Here is an 18,444-nt window from a genome sequence, read left to right on the forward strand (position 1 = left end):
TCCACCATGTTTATATTCAAATCAAGTTTCTCCATCTGAATTGATGGTATAATTATAACTCATGGCATTAGGTCCGTGCTATTGTGATGTTTCTTAAAAAGGATGAATGACCCCAGCTGTGTCCGATTACATTTTGATTTGTTTAATATATAACAAAGTACTTTATCCCTGTTTTACAATAAGCAAAGAGGGAAACTATGTGTTATGTGCTGCACATAAAGTATTGATGAATTAAGTTTTCATTTGTTGTGATTAGAAATCCGATTCTTTACCTCTGTTTGAGTTCAACTCGTGTGTGTTGTTAGGCGGGGATGATCCTCGACAATGGCGTAAAGACGACCGAGGCTAACGCAAGAGACAAGCGGCCTTACCTTTCCCTCGTAGGAGCCAGGTGAGCATTTAGAGTTTCACACGTCTGTATTTGCATAGCATCACCAGCTTATGTTATTTAAAACAAACAACATAACAATACACAATGCACTGTAAATAAAATGCAGCATGAAGTTAAAACCCAGACAATCATATCCGACAGGTTAAAATATAAATCATTATTATAAGCTTACAAGTCAATTCACATTAATGCCAAGCTCTTCTTCGACAGGTACGGGCCACACCAGGATGCAGACCCCTTTAAACCAAGAGTTCCTGCTCTAATCCATCACTTTGTGGCCTACAAAAACCAGGACCATGGTGCTTGGCTGAGGGGTGGGGATATTTGGCTGGATGATTGTCAGTAAGTGAGTTTACTCCATTTGGTAAAGGCATATTAAGATATGTAGTCGCCAGTGGCGGGCAGTTACTTCTTAATCAAGGGCTCACAAATGTGAATCTCGTTAAAACATGTATTTATCTCATCATGTGTGTCTCGTCATGTCAAAATATGTGTTCGGCACGTCTTGTGAACCTATGTGCATGTCACGTCATGTCAATATAGGTGCCTGCTGCAGACGCGTCAAAGGGGTTTATGATAAGAGTCGCATTTGCTTAATCTCGTGTGTATTCATATTAATGTTAAGTGAGTGTCTTGCGAGACGTAAGCATCTCTTTTATCATGAACCCTTTCAACACGTGTTCAGCAGGCACGTATTTTGACATGATGCACATACTGTAGGTTTACATGACGCACCGGACACATTTTGACATGACGAGCAACACACATGATGCACTGGACACATATTTTGACATAATGAGTCACACACATGAGGCACCAAACACATTTTGACATGACGAGTCACACACATAACACCCCGAACACATATTTTGACATGACGAGCAACGAACATGACGCACCGGACACATATTTTGACATGATGAGCTACACACACGACGCACCCTGAATACATATTTTGACATGACGAGCTACACACATGACACACCAAACCATTTTGACATGACGAGCAACACACACGACGCACCGAACACATATTTTGACATGACGAATCACACACATGATACACCAAACACATTTTGACATGACGAGTCACACACATAACACCCCAAACACATATTTTGACATGACGAGACACACACACGACGCACCGAACACATATTTTAACATGACACACCAAGCATATTTTAACATGACGAGACACACACACCAAACACATATTTTGACATGACGAGACACACACACGACGCACCGAACACATATTTTAACATGACACACCAAGCATATTTTAACATGACGAGACACACACACCAAACACATATTTTAACATGACAAGACACACACACCAAACACATATTTTGACATGACGAGCTGCGCACACGACACACCGAACACATATTTTGACATGACGAGACACACACGACCCTCCAAACACATATTTAACATGACGAGACACACACACGACACACCAAACACATATTTTGACATGACGAGACACACACAATGCACCAAACACATATTTAACATGACAAGACACACACACGACACATCAAACACATATTTTGACATGACAAGACAAACACACGACACACCGAACACATATTTTGACATGACGAGAAACACACACCAAACACATATTTTGACATGACGAGACACACGCAACGCACCGAACACATATTTAACATGACGAGACACACACACAACGCACCGAACACATATTTTAACATGACACACCAAACATATTTTAACATGACGAGACACACACACCAAACACATATTTTGACATCACGAGACACACACAACGCACCATACACATATTTTAACATGACGAGACACACACACCAAACACATATTTTGACATGACGAGCTGCGCACACGACACACCGAACACATATTTTGACATGGCGGGCCACACGCGACATTCCGAAAACATATTTTGACATGACGAGACACACACAATGCACCAAACACATATTTAACATGACAAGACACACACACGACACATCGAACACATATTGTGACATGACGAGACACACACAATGCACCAAACACATATTTAACATGATGAGACACACACCAAACACATATTTTGACATGACGAGACACACACAATGCACCAAACACATATTTAACATGACAAGACACACACACGACACATCGAACACATATTGTGACATGACGAGACACACACGACACACCGAACACATATTTTGACATGACGAGACACACACACCAAACACATATTTTGACATGACGAGACACACACACAACGCACCAAACACATATTTTAACATGACACACCAAACATATTTTTACATGACAAGACGCACACACAACACAACGAAAACATATTTTGACATGACAAGCAGCACACACGAACACACCAAACACATATTTATCATGACGAGACACACACACGACACACCAAACACATATTTTGACATGACGAGACACACAAAACGCACCAAACACATATTTAACATGACAAGACACTAGGGATGCTCACATTGACCGTTTAACCGTTAACCGAAGGTACGAATGTATGACCGATTAACATTATCAGTTAAAATAAAAAAATATTTGTTAATACATGGTGCGTGTCGTCATGAGCCGACAGACATTTCGCCACTTTTCTATCTTTAATTTGTGAATGTCCTGTAAATGACACAAATGATTGCTGCCCTGACGGTCTGATCATTTGTATGCGTGTTTGGAAGCTGAACGGAGACGCGCGTGTGTCCCGGACCATAACATGTGAGCGAAGCTTCCCTAAATATTCCGCTCTACTGTTCAAGCGCTCCACTCAGTCGCTCACCGCCCAAGCAAGCGCTCCGTTAACTTTCCGCTCACGCTAGCAAATAAACCAATTCCCATTCAGATCCCGCTCCGACATAAAAAAAATTTAGTAAGCCTACTTGTTTTCTGTACTGACGTTCTTGGATAATTGCATTTAATTAAAGTATTAGCTGATAAATCGCAGTTATGTACAGTTGTGTGTTGGCTATTAGACCTAGTTTAACTGATACGGTGCTCCGGATATAATTCAAATTAACAAATTGTTTCCACGACATCCACGTTTTACTAATTCACAATTTTAAGTAATAATAAATGTAATAAGTAATTACGAAATATTATAATAATTCGTTCCCCAACGAACTATACTATTATATAAATATATTATTTGAAAAAACTAAAATAAATTGAAGAACAACTTCAAGTGCAAAGTGCAAATTTACAGTGCATCAGTAAATACAGAACATAGCTGTGTCTTAAAGAAATTTAAATTAGACAGTATTTATGAACCTGTAAATGTACAAAACGAATGCAATACAGAAGGCCATGAGTATTTATTTATGGCATTTTCAATAGTATATTAGTAGCTAAATTAACGTGTATCTAATATAGTATGAAAACGAATAAATCATTATTTTGGCTAAATTCATCTGGATAGATCATTTTAGTCAGACTGATTTGTCAACATTTCAGAAGCTTAAATGCTATCTAAAACAACTTACATTTTATCCCGAGTGTTACTTGGTCGAAAATATGTAGAAATATAGCCTACGCGAGAGCAAATTACAGAACAAAAATGTTTAGCTCACGCGGACCGAACGAAAAGCCGTAAAATAGAGGACGTGCTGAATCAGTCGAGTCGGCAGAGATTATCATCAATGTTTATAATGTTCATCGCATGCTGTTGATGAAAAAAATTAATATCTAAATGTTCATGGAAGAGTCAAGTGTTCAGTCAGTTAATACTAAAGGCACCGGCGTTTTTGGCTGAAGCTTCCTCATCCACGGAGCGGAGAACTATACAGGTTTTTATTTTAAGTGGTTTTAATGCTGGTAAGCAATCAGTTATATTATGGCATTTTGTATTTGTGTTGATCAGTGTTAGATTAAAGTAATTTTCATCTTTAAAACTGCATCTAGATGCAGACGACGCTACATTTATACTGTCATCTTAGTTTCATTTCTATATAAGGCTGGCGACTTCATTAAAACAATATTTGAACTCCATAACTTATTGCTATAGATTCTCGAACTATCAAATTACCAAAGGGCATACTGGGATGAGCGAGCGGTGCTGCGTATTGAGCGAGCGGAGCGGAAACTTCGGAAATGCGCTCTGATGGAAATATTACCGCTCCGCTCACATGCTCTGTTCCATAAACATCTCTCTTTTTTGCACAAACGGAGAAAGACGACGCAAAAACAAAACTTTCTGAAAAGCATCCTGCTTTAGAAACGACCACTGTGGTAGATGAAACGGAGACAATCTGCCCTTTTTGGATATTAATCCTCTGTAACGCATACGCATACAGACGAGCAGCACACACAAACACATATTTTGACAGGAAGAGCAGCACACATGAACACACCGAACACATATTTTTACATGACCCACACATGACACAACGAAAACATATGTTGACAGGACGAGCCACACACACGACACACAGAACACATATTTTTACATGACAAGACGCACACACGACACAACGAAAACATATTTTGACATGACAAGCAGCACACACGAACACACCAAACACATATTTTGACATGACAAGCAGCACACACGAACACACCAAACACATATTTTGACATGACAAGACACACACACGACACAACGAAAACATATTTTGACATGACGAGCAACACACACGACACTCCGAACACACTGGTAGTTGCCAACATGTATAGGTTGTATTAGATCCCCTCGTCATCATAAATACTGAGCATAAAAAACATGAGTGAGCATAAAAAAATCTATATTTAAGAGATTGTATTTTATACTGAATATCTTTGCTTTGTTTATTAGACTATACTATGTTTTTTGGAAACTAGTGCTTTAAGGGTTCAACGTGCTTACCTTTACATGTAATAAATGTATGTTTATTTAAAATCTAATTTGACATTGTAATTGTGTGTTTTGTAAAAACAGTGCAGTTGTTTGTGTTCAGCGAGACGCAACAATCCTCTTACCAGACACTTGTTTATCAATATATCATGGATGGGGACCTTTTTGAAAGCTCATTTGTTTGTAAATCAAATTCAGATGGGACATTTAACAAAAGTAAAGTAATTGGTAGAGTTCGTACGGCAGAATTCAATTATCACAAAAGCTCAACGTTTATGAAATATCACCTACAAACGAATCACACTTCCACTGTGTGAGCGGTAATGAAAAACCTCCAGAGGTCTTAATTAAAACCGAATGCGAAGCATAAATATATTTAGAGGCAAATTTCAATTTAGTTTTATGAATGTCGAGGATCTAACAGCTTCTGTAAAATAGCTTCGGATTATAAAATTGGCAAATCAATCATTTATCGTTTCGATCAAGCACGTCGGTGGGTTGTGTAATCTGCTCTTTATTGCACCGTGTGGTCACCATTGACTGTTCCTTCATCTCAATTGCACACAGGTTTGCCGATAATGGAATAGGCCTCACTCTCGCCAGGTAAACCCGCTAATCACTATTTTTCTTCTATTCTATTATTTTCCAGGCATGCATTTCAGCAGTATAAAAAAATGAAATGCGTTCATATTTGCCGAATTCATTATTGAGCAATACGCTGTGACTGTAATTGGAAAATCCCTTATATGGGAATCTTTTTGAGATGCAGACAACTAGTGGTAGTTTTTGAGAAAGTGTGAAAGTAATTTGGTATAGACCGGCATGTTTTTCTGACTTTTGCATGCTTGTGTATATAGCGGCGGGACATTCCCAGATGATGATGGCTCCCGTCAAGAGGTGAAAAACTCTCTGTTTGTGGGGGAGAGCGGGAACAGAGGGATGCCCGACCAGGAGGATCAATCCTGGGGTCCCGGAGGTTCCGATCATCTCAGCAGGTCTCTTCCCAGAGGAGTGTGAGTATCTCAAACCTCTTATTTTTGCTTTTCAGAATATTGTAAATATGCTGTGAATGGGTGCCAAGGAACTTATTTTGGTACATTTGTCTGAAATAGCATTACAATTGATTTTGACTTTGATGTTGTCATCATGCAAACTCCAACCTATTTAACTTTTTTACATTTCTAAGTGAAAAATTTAGGGTGGGGGTTGATTTTATCCATCAGGAGCTGATTGGTTAATAAAAGATGGGAGATGTTAAAGTAATATGTACAGTTTGTGACGTCAACTGAATTGTACACAGTAAGACACAGTAAGAAAAGTGTATTAATAAAGTATTTGGTAACGCTTTACAATAAGTTTGCATTTTTAGTGATCAGTTTAATGCATAGGCTAACATGAACCAACAATGATAGCATTTATTAATCTTAGTTAATGTTAATTTTATCATTTACTAATACATTTATAAAAATCAAGTGCTGTAACTGTTAACATTAGTTAATGCACCATGAACTAACAAAAATAATCGCATTGACAGCTAACATTAACTCATTCCCCGCCCCTACAGAAGAGGATTAGGGCCACTGGTGAAAATATATTTGAATTATGCCTTTATTCTCAGAATTCTGACTTTAATCCCAGAATTCTGAGATTAAAGTCAGAATTCTGAGATTAAAGCAAGAATTCTGAGAATAAAGTCAGAATTCTGAGATTAAAGTCAGAATTCTGAGATTAAAGCAAGAATTCTGAGAATAAAGTCAGAATTCTGAGATTAAAGTCAGAATTCTGAGATTAAAGCAAGAATTCTGAGAATAAAGTCAGAATTCTGAGATTAAAGTCAGAATTCTGAGATTAAAGTCAGAATTCTGAGAATAAAGTCAGAATTCTGAGATTAAAGTCAGAATTCTGAGATTAAAGCAAGAATTCTGAGAATAAAGTCAGAATTCTGAGATTAAAGTCAGAATTCTGAAAATAAAGTCAGAATTATGAGATTAAAGTCAGAATTCTGAGATTAAAGTCAGAATTCTGACTTTATTTTGTATAATGTATAAATATATAAACATACAAATATATCAAATGAAAGAACAGACCCTCTGCTTCCAAACAAACAATAAACAAACAAAATGGCAAAAAAAGTGTCATAATAACTTTATTTTTTTTTCTCTGTTTATTTATCTGTTTCAAAAATACAAAATTTTGAACAAAAAGCTGAAATGATTGCATTTTTAAGGAGGAATTTTGTTGGAGATCCGATTCAGAACGATTATCGAAACATTAACAAATAATTTTTTGCTTCATTTTTTATAAACTTTGTACATTTTTTAATCTTTGTGTTACAGATTACCATAAAAACTCATCAGGAACTTGTTTTTTTTTCAGGCAAATGTTTTCTCTTAATTGACGAGACAACTTGTCAATGGCAGGGAAAGAGTTAACAAGAATTAATAAATTCTAATAAACTATATTGTTCATTGTTTGTTCAAAATAGTAAATGCATTTACTAATGTTTACTAATTCAACCTTATTGTAAAGTGTTACAAAGTATTTAGTATCAATTTTGATTTCTGTAGTTTTAAAGCAACACCAAAGAGTTTTTTTTTTTTACCTTAAAATGACGTTTCCAAAAAAGTTTCAGTCGTTCATCCACTCGAAACAGGGTGAACGGCACATTCACATTCGCTTTGCACCCCTCTATCGGCCAAAACCGCACTAAAGAAGTTTCCAACCGTCGGGTCGCGGTCCTGAAGTTCGAGTGAAAACTACAAAAACTTGCTTCACGGCAGACCTACAATCCAATGAGAGCCAGCTATGCTGCAGTAGGCTAAATTATTTACGACAGTGGTAATGGACAATTACGCTTCCAACCTGTAGGGGGAGCAAAGAGCAAAAACTCTTTGGTGTTGCTTTAAAGGTGCATTGTGTAACTTTTAGGAGGATCTCTTGAAAGATATACAGTATAATATGCATATCTATATTATCAGTGGTGTATAAAGATCTTACATAATGAACTGTATTGTTTTTATTATCTTAATGGAAATCGCAGTCATGTTTCTACAGTAGCCCTAAACGGACAAACTGACGACGACATATAAGTCGTTAACATCAAAACTCATGGTTGAAAGGGTTAAAAAGTAACTTCCCTTTTTCTCGCAGTCCACCCTTTTCTCACTCCTGACTGCATTGCAGATATTTGGTCTCATCTGTACCATACCTCTACCATGCAGCGTGCAACCTTCACGAACTAAATTGACAGTTTTTATTCGTCCCCCCAACAGCTGTTGTTGTTATTGAAGCGCATACAGTTCCTCAAACGTCTGGAAGCACAAAATGAATTGAGATAATTATTGAAGTCTTCAAAATTGAAAGCAAGCAGCTTTATCATTTTTCAGCAGTAGCACCAATGAAAATAGATGGGAGGGTTTCATATTATCTTGGCAACTGGAGGACTTAGGAAGGCTGAAAACCACTTTTTCAGCCTTTGACACCTGCGACTTTATATTTCTCAGCATGAATGCTGCAAAGAAAGTCTTTTTGATAAACTGTCACTTGCATTTAGCAGATGCTTTTGTCCAAAGCGACAGGAAAACAAGAGAGATACGTCTTAGTAAAGTAATAATAAACAGTGTTGTCACTTTTAAACTGATATATATACACTCAACTAAAATATTATTAGGAACACATGTTCAATTTCTCATTAATGCAATTATTTAATCAACCAATCACATGACAGTTGCTTCAATACATTAAGGGCTGTGATCCTGGTCAAGAAATCTCCTGAACTCCAAACTGAATGTCAGAATAGGAAAGAAAGGTGATTTAAGCAATTTTGAGTGTGGTGTTGTTGGTGCCAGACGGACCGGTCTGAGTCAGTCTGCTCAGTTACTGGGATTTTCACGCACAACCATTTCTAGGGTTTACAAAGAATGGTGTGAAAAGGTAAAAACATCCAGTATGCAGCAGTCCTGTGGGCGAAAATGCCTTGTTGATGCTAGAGGTCAGAGGAGAATGAGCCGACTGATTCAAGCTGATAGAAGAGCAACTTTGACTGAAATAAGCACTCGTTACAACCGAGGTATGCAGCAAAGCATTTGTGAAGCCACAACGCGCACAACCTTGAGATGGATGGGCTACAACAGCCCCACAAGACCCACCAATACCATTCATCTCCACTACAAATAGGAAAAAGAAGCTACAATTTGCACGAGCTCACCAAAATTGGACAGTTGAAGATTTCTGTTGAGACATTCAGATGGTAGAGTCAGAATTTGGCGTAAACAGAATGAGAACATGGATCCATCATGCCTTGTTACCACTGTGCAGGCTGGTGGTGTTATGTTGTGGGGGATGTTTTCTTGGCACACTTTAGGCCCCTTAGTGCCAATTGGGCATCGTTTAAATGCCACGGCCTACCTGAGCATTGTTTCTGATTATGTCCATCCCTTTATGACCGCCATGTACCCATCGTTTGATGGCTACTTCCAGCAGGATAATGCACCATGTCACAAAGCTCGAATCATTTCAAATTGGTTTCTTGAACATGACATTGAGTTCACTGTACTAAAATGGCCCCCACAGTCACCAGATCTCAACCCAATAGAGCATCTTTGGGATGTGGTGGAACAAGAGCTTCATGCCCTGGATGTGCATCTCACAAATCAACTGCAAGATGCTATCCTATCAATATGGGCCAACATTTTTAAAGAATGCTTTCAGCACTTTGCTAAATCAATGTCACGTAGAATTAAGGAAGTTCTGAAGGCGAAAGAGGGTCAAACACAGTATTAGTATGGTGTTCCTAATAATCCTTTAGGTGAGTGTATGTGTATATATATATATATATATATAGATCAAGCTGCGCAAACTGACAGATTGCAGTTCTGTTTGGGGCCACTAGTGGCATAAAAAATTACAAGTTAACATTAGAGTCTATAAAGTTGTATTTACAGTGTTTACATTTTAATGTCTATATCTATCAAAACGCAGTCCTTGAGGCAAATTTGTTCCCCGGAGAGGGGGTCTCATGAGATTTTAAGCCTGGGACAGGCCAGCAGGCTAACATTTTGAATATCACAAAATTAACTGCTAGTTGCTAAGCAACCATACATCCCATACATCCCAAAATGACACGAAATTCAATTAGCAACAGACCCATCATGCATGCTAAGTTTGATGCGCTCTCACCTTAGGGATGTAAAGTTATAGCTGTTCACAAAGAGTAATAATAATAATTGGCCAGAGGAAAGATTTCCTAATGACTGCTTTTAAACATCCAGAATCCCGCAGAGGCCCTCCGTTATTATTTTTCTGTATTGTTTTCCACATAACTTAACAAACATAACAATTAGAATAATGCACGGCCTCTGTGGGACTGCGTATGTCATTATTTTTGCAATCCTATTCGGTTCTGCTATCAGTGCAGAAATTACACACTTCACCTTTAAAGTTCTCGTTTACTTTTATGTGTGGTTTACTCGTTTTTCTAAATGCCAGCGGCATTACGTGGGGCAATCGCACTTTCTGGCACGATGATGTGATAAGTGCAGACAAGTTCACCTGTGCCATTGCTGTGTGCCCTGCAGGAACTTCCCTATACGTGGAATGCAAATCTACGACGGGCCGATCAACGTCCAGAACTGCACTTTCCGCAAATTCGTAGCCCTCGACGGCCGGCACACCTCGGCTTTCGGTTTCCGCCTGAACAACTCGTGGCAGAGTTGCCCCAACAACAACGTCACCGACATCACTTTCGATGACGTCCCGGTAAGTGCGATGATCGTAGGATCTTCTCCGGGGGCCATGTGACCTCTACGACAAAATATGTGTCAGCCATCTTTGTGTTATTTAATAATAGTGGATGGGGTCACTTGCCCTGAGCTATTCTAGGAACACTGATTGATTTGGTGAAGGATGTCAAAGAGGATTATAACATTTTCGAGTGTCTGCTAGCTGCAGGCAGGTCTATGACAGCTGTTTCACAGAGAGAGAGAGAAAGCAGACTGTCAAATAATAAATGCGACTTTCTCAGGATGGGGTCTCTCCTCGCTTTTGGTAGTCACTTATCAAGCCTCACTAGCCGCAAAAATCTTAGTTAGTATTTTGTCATGTTTTTAATAGAAATATACACTGCAAAAATGATTTTCAAGAAAAAAAGTCTTAGTATTTTTGTCTTGTTATCCTTAAAAATATCGAAAAATTCTTAAATTAAGATGCTTTCTCTTGATGAGCAAAACGACCCAAGAAAATAAGTCTAGTTTTTAGACCAAAAATATCAAATTTAAGTGATTTTGTGCCTAAAACAAGCAAAAAATCTGCCAATGGGGTAAGCAAATTTTCTTTAATTTTTCTTAAACACTTAATTTAAGAAAAAATCTAGATTTTTTTCTTATTTTCTTGGGTCGTTTTGCTCATCAAGAAAAAGCATCTTAATTTAAGAATTTTTAGATATTTTTACTGAAAACAAGACAAAAATACTAAGAAACTTTTGTCGTGAAAATCATTTTTTGCAGTGTAATATAAATAACATAAAATGTTAAAATCAAGAGGTATTTTCTTGATAAGCAAAATTATCTAAAAAAATTGGTCTAGTTTTTAGACAAAAATATTAAATTTAAGTGAATTTGTGCATAAAGCAAAAAATGTTCTTAACTTTTTTTCTTAAACACTTAATTTAAGAAAAATTCTAGATTTTTCCTTATTTTCTTGGGTCGTTTTGCTCATCAAGGAAAAGCATCTTAATTTAAGAATTTTTAGATATTTTTACTGAAAACCATTACCCCATTAACAGTGTTTATTTGCTTGTTTTGTGCACAAATTCATTTAAATTTAAGATTTTTAGTTTGTTAAATTCTGGATTGCCTGATAGTATAAACGTGTCCTGTGGCTTAATAATGTAAGTTGGTTATTTTATTGGCTTAGATCACTTCACGGGTGTTCTTTGGTGAGCCGGGACCCTGGTTCAGCAAGATGGAGATGGACGGAGACAAGACAACCATTTTTCATGACATCGATGGCTCGGTGAGCGAATACCCGGGTGCTTTCCTAGTCAAAGAGGACAACTGGCTCTTGAGGCACCCTGACTGTATTGACATCCCAGACTGGAGAGCTGCCATCTGCAGCGGGCATTATGCCCAGGTAGGTCCAACCCACAGCTGGCAAGGTGTCACACCCTCTTGGTACTCCCAAAACATGTCCATGTTTGTTGCCAGAAGTCTTAATTTGGGCAGTCAGGGCCACAGGAATATACATACAAACAGTTCACCTGAGGGCAGTAACTTGTTTGGTACATTCCAAGGACTTGGAATTTGTTTACCCTCTCCAAAAAGCCTGACACCTTGTTAGCCCTCTTTAAAATTCAGTTTGTGGGGAAAATCCAATCACGCTGTCAAACCCGTCAAGCGTTCACTCTTGCTCACTAAAATGGTGTTCAAAATTGCCCCCTTCCCCCAGATTTATGTCCAGACCCGGAATCCAGCCAACCTTAACATGAAGATGGTGAAGGATGAGTATCCAGACAAGCCTTTGGAGCTGGAGGGTGCTCTGGGAAAGTGGAACCACTACCAGCAATTCCAGCCTGTTATAACTCTCGGGAAAGGATACACAATGCACTGGGACCAAGCAGCTCCTGCCGAAGTCACCATTTGGCTCATTAACTTCAACAGGTCTGTGATTGATGGCTTAATGGTTGGGTCCTGTACAAACACTTGACATTTACGTTGCAATTAGCAGACAATTCTACAGAGAGACTTATAAAAGTGAGAAAAACAGCAATGTTTCCACATGAAGCCAGAGCTTTCCCTATCTGTCCGATTTTTTAAACACGGCATCGTTTCAAATAATTTGTCATCTGTAAACAAAAGGCAGAAACAATGCCGCGTCATAGTGAAGACGCATGTGTCATCGCAACAAGTTATCATTCAGCTCTTTGAAACAGGGCATTTATATACAGATCAACATTCACGACCAGAAATGTGCCCAAACTAGAATAAGGCTAAGGTCAGGGAGGTCCTCACAAATTGTGCTGAAACTGAGATCATTTGCCAGCATAATATAACTGCACCCGTTCATGATCAGATCAGAAAATGAATGCACGTGGGTAGTTTCTCCAGAGAAAATAGCAAATGATAAGCAAACTTATCATTTTTTCTATTTATTTTCCATAATTTCTGAATTTGGCGGTACATACGAACACACAAGGGTGTTGGTTTCAGATTTATTCACTCTGGGACCTGGTTTAATAAAATAGCAGTTTCAGAGTCCCTAAACGCCGGCTCCGATCAAACAATTTATATGTTTACAACTAAACGCATCTCTGTGTCCAGGCTTCTTGGCCCTTCCAGAAAAAGGCGGAGTTTTTTGTGATTGTTGCGGGCAAAACATCTTGATCTTAAAAAACACGATGGAATTGCGAGATATTTATGCAATTTTATGCGATGAAATTGCGGGAACTTGCAAAAATTGCGGGAACTTGCAAAAACTTTTTGCAGCTTTTCAATGATGTTCACGTCACAATCACGTCACTTCATAGCGTTTCCATGGCAACAGGGGATATGGCTGCGCTTGTGTGAAGTAAATGCAACATTTTTCAACTTTCTGCTAAGATATATGTGATTTTAGCCACGAAAATGCAGGGATTATGAAATCATGCAAGCCCCGCTTTTTTACGTATGGAAATCTGCAATTTATGCTGCGAAAGTGCGGCGTATTTGAAAAAATGCTGCCCCCGCATAAATATGCGGACTTTGGCTGATTATGCGTTGAATCATGCGATCGCAAAATTGCGTTTTTCAGGAGGGACTGAGATTTACACGTTAACGTAATAACGGTTTTCTGCGTTTTTGAAAAATTTCACGTACACACAATTTTACGTTACGTTATGCAAAGAAAATCACATAAAATATTTACACAGATTTACGAAAGCAATAGAATTATGCGTAACAGGGCCAGTAGATGGCGATGTTACTTTGTAAAGAAACACTATGCACTTGCGCCCAAACACATTTAGCTTCAGAGCGATAAAGACAATCAAGATGGCAAATGCATTGAGCAGTTTTGTTTGGGCGAGCGGTTTTTGGACTATAAAGCAGCAAAATTCTGTAAACTTTGTTGAAGAAGCATTAATAAACTCAGTGTCTTGAGCAGCACAAACACATTCCTGTAGGCCGCTGTATTTGCGCATACATGTGCACAAGGTCGCCATTTTCATAGTTTAAAAGTCTTTAAAAGTTAGCGTTTTCAGGACCCCAAAATGCCATTTCATGTGAACGAACAGCCAAACTGTATAAAAACTTTACCGTCGTGTAAACGACCCCTTAGTCTCATTAGTCAGGTACCTGTAAATCAAGCTTAAAGTTAATCTCATAAGTTTACATACCCAGATTGATGCCTTCTGGAGCATAACTGGATGTTTGTATCTTTTGTAGTAGTTGTGCGCGAGTCTCTTAATTATCCACAATGTTAAAAGATTTCTAACATCACAAAACCTCTGTTAAATATGCAGAAGATGCTGGAAAAGCAAAGAATGTGCAAGACGGAGAATTTTTCTGAAGACTAGTTGACAGTTTAAAGTCGACTAGTTGACAGTTTAAAGTCGCACTGAAATCAAAACCGGCAGTTCTTATTTTTTACGTAATATTGCAGTGTTTAAATGCATGTGCCCCCAACTTTAATTAAAATTTGAAAATGTACTCCCGCCCTTTTGTGGCGATCATTCTCTGATGATGTCAGTTGGACGACTTGGGCGGGATCATCCGTTAACTCCGCCCCTTACAAAAATCACTTTGATGCCAACCGTTTCTGAACGAAATGCCTACTTTTCAGTATGCAATCAAAGCATAGTGGAACACAAAAGCCACACCCACTATTTTCCCTTGCGTGATATTCTGTTTCACCCAAAAATACGTCACAACACGAAAGTAAAGTCGATCGCGACTTCCGGTTCATGTGGACTTTAACAGCTAAGGACAACCATGATACTCCTGAACAACTATCACAATACATAGAAACATAATTCATTGATCATACAAGTACAATCTTACAGTACATCTTATGGACCATACGTAAACATATTTTATGTGAATTAGCTTATTCAATTTAGGGAGATTTTAATATTTTTTTAAAGGGGTGTGTGTATTCACTTATTAGATGAACTTTATTTCTTAAAAATCAAAGTGAGGTTTTAACTCTCTTAAATAGTTTTTTTTTAAACTGATTTCCTACACATTAGCTACATATGACATAGACCAACCCAAAACTCACACCTTTGGTCGAGCCATTGCGTTGTGATGTTTTCTAAAAATAGTATCTTTTCCGAAGGTAAAATGTAATATTTTTCCCAAAACAATGCATCTGTGAATGAGAGCCAAAAGCACTGGTTGGACAACATTGTCTGGGACGTTTTTCCACTTTACAGATAATGAAAACGGTAAATCACAAAAAAATGACTTTTGCTGGGTTTTCACAGGCAGGGTGACATTTATTGTTTATTTTATTTCGGGTCTGTGTTTTTATTTGTTATATTTGCCTGTATTGTTTTGTTTTGTTTAAATACTAAATTAAAATACATTTTTAAACTAAGATTAATTGTTATTAATTAATTATGTAGAATCTGAAACTGGCTTAAGTATTAACTTCTGAAATGCAACCCTGCTTATTTAGATAAATGTGTTATAATTACTTTATAAGTGGTTGTAAATTATATCCAATAAAATACACACCGTCTTCTCTCACTAACCAGTCGAGAGGAAGAAATAAACAATTCATTTCACTGCTCCTCTGATCTAGGACAATGGCGCCCCCTAGTGATTCTAATACGCATACCAACCTATAACACATATGCATAAATGTCAAACCGTGAGTTATTTACTAAAGCAATGCCCTTTTTTACAGAAACGACTGGATTAGTGTAGGCATCTGCTACCCTAAAGGCACAGAGTTCACCATAATCTCAGACATCCACAACCGCCTCACCAAAGAGACCAGAAAGACCGGCTCGTTCATGAAAACCACTCAGAGAGAAAAGATGGACCATACGCACCAGACGAGAGGATATTACTACTGGGATGAGGACACTGGGTGAGAGCCTGTACAGATAACAGCTTTATTTACACGGTCCTTATAAAAGATACTACCTGCACTACAGGCTTCTGGGTGAAAGCGAATGTGAAGATGTCCATTGGGTTTGTTGGGGACTTTGATACTTGTATCAATAGATGTAGTCAGACAAGGACAGGAAATCATCAATGGTAGGCAGCAGGGTCATGAAGTGGCACATCTTCAGACTGAATGATGGTGATGTGGACTTTATAGTACAGGGGTCTCAAACTCAGATCTCGTCAGAGGGCCGCAGAGCTATTTTAACATAAAAAACACAATTTTCTGTTTTATAATAATTATATAATAAACATATAATACAAATATTATAATTATATAATAATAATTAAAATATAAACAGTGCTTTCTGTCTTTTTATACATTATTTTATAACAGTATAAATCTTTTAAATTTTTGGCCACCAGGAAGTGTTTCAATATTGTTTTTTAGGATTTTTAAGTCACATAACTGACTTGATTATGTTCCATCTCTGTAAAACTTAATTTTACTTTTTAGAAAAATAATTCTTAGTATTTTTGTCTTTTTTTCAGTAAAAAATATCTAAAAATTCTTAAATTAAAATGCTTTTTCTTGATGAGCAAAACGCCCCAAGAAAATAAGTCTAGATTTTAGACCAAAAATTTCAAATTTAAGTGATGTTGTGCGTAAAACAAGCAAAAAAATCTTGAACATTTTTCTTAAACACTAAATTCAAGAAAAATTCAAGAAAAAATTGCTTACCCCATTGGCAGATTTGTTTGCTTGTTTTATTCACAAAATCACTTAAATTGGATATTTTTGGTCTAAAAACTAGACTTATTTTCTGGCGTCGTTTTGCTCGTCAAGGAAAAGCATCTTGATTTGGGAATTTTTTTGATGTTTTTCCTGAAAGCAGGACAAAAATACTGAGAGTTTTTTTTCTTGAAAATCATTTTTTTGCAGTGTAGCCTATATTGCCAAAAGTTTTGGGACACCCCTCCAAATCATTAAATTCAGGTGTTTGGCCCCTTAGTTGTAGTGAAAGGAACTCTTTTTGTTTCATCATACCAAGACATTTTGAACAATTTCATGCTCCCAACCTTGTGGGAACAGTTTGGGGATGGCCCCTTACTGTTCCAACATGATTGTGCACCAGTGCACAAAAAAAGGTCATAAAGACATGGATGAGCAAGCTTGGTAAGATGTATGAGACGCTCCCAAGTGCTTTGGAAAGAAGAAAGAAGCACCTTCACTTGCGTTTAACACACGTTTTAGACATGACTGTGAATGGCCCCTTAAAGGGGACATATGATGAAAATCTGACTTTTGTCCATGTTTAAGTGCTATAATTGGGTCCCCAGTGCTTCTATCAACCTAGAAAATGTGAAAAAGATCAACCCAGTAACTTAGTTTTGGTAAACCGTTCTTTGCAAGCATGTCAGAAAATAGGTAATTGAAATTTGGCTCCCCTTGTGATGTCATAAGGGGATCTTATTATAATAATACCGCCCCTTAGTCTGCACTATCCAATCATGCCACTGCCATTTAGTGCAGAGAGAAAGAGAGAGAAAATAATTGACAGCACAATTGAGTTTCAATTTCAACAAACCACCATTATGGCGATCAGTGTTTGCATTATATCAGCTCATTTGGATTTAAAAGCACATTTTTCTACAAAGTTGAAATTTTGACATGTTATAATAAATTATCTGTGGGGTATTTTGAGCTAAAACTTCACATATGTACTATTGGGACACCAAAGATTTATTTGGCATCTTAAAAAAAGTCTTGTCCCCTTTAAACGTTTACAGCAACAAATCAAACGAATATGAAACTAAATAAATACAAATCTTCCTGCGAGCCGGATTAAGTTATATTTTTGACAGCAGATGCGGGCCGTAGAGAGAGGGAGCAAATGGGAGTTTGAGACCACTATTATAGTAGCTTTTTCTTGCCAAGTACATCCCAATAGGCTGTCTGACCGACATGAAAGCATTCGATCACAGTCACACAACATCCAGTTGAAGCTTGCTCGCTCTAACTGGCTATAGTGGGTACGCCCCAAATCCCTTAATCGGGCCCAAAATTGTGCTTAAAATCTTTGGCCAGCCTAAAACTAAGAATAGGAAAT

At 37.7% G+C, this 18,444-nt stretch overlaps 1 protein-coding gene across 1 annotated transcript in view; it reads left to right on the top strand.

The window, feature by feature from the left end:
• Positions 1-18,444, top strand: part of LOC129423486 (cell migration-inducing and hyaluronan-binding protein) — a 193,582-nt gene that overhangs the window by 161,330 nt on the left and 13,808 nt on the right. The window contains exons 17-24 of the mRNA XM_055179820.2: positions 306-391; positions 602-733; positions 5,817-5,852; positions 6,107-6,262; positions 10,826-11,006; positions 12,162-12,377; positions 12,693-12,904; positions 16,131-16,316. Of these exons, the coding sequence (XP_055035795.2) occupies positions 306-391; positions 602-733; positions 5,817-5,852; positions 6,107-6,262; positions 10,826-11,006; positions 12,162-12,377; positions 12,693-12,904; positions 16,131-16,316 (1,205 nt within the window). The remainder of the gene's footprint in view (positions 1-305; positions 392-601; positions 734-5,816; positions 5,853-6,106; positions 6,263-10,825; positions 11,007-12,161; positions 12,378-12,692; positions 12,905-16,130; positions 16,317-18,444) is intronic.

This window comes from Misgurnus anguillicaudatus, chromosome 21, assembly GCF_027580225.2.
Source record: "Misgurnus anguillicaudatus chromosome 21, ASM2758022v2, whole genome shotgun sequence".
Lineage (NCBI taxonomy): Eukaryota > Metazoa > Chordata > Actinopteri > Cypriniformes > Cobitidae > Misgurnus > Misgurnus anguillicaudatus.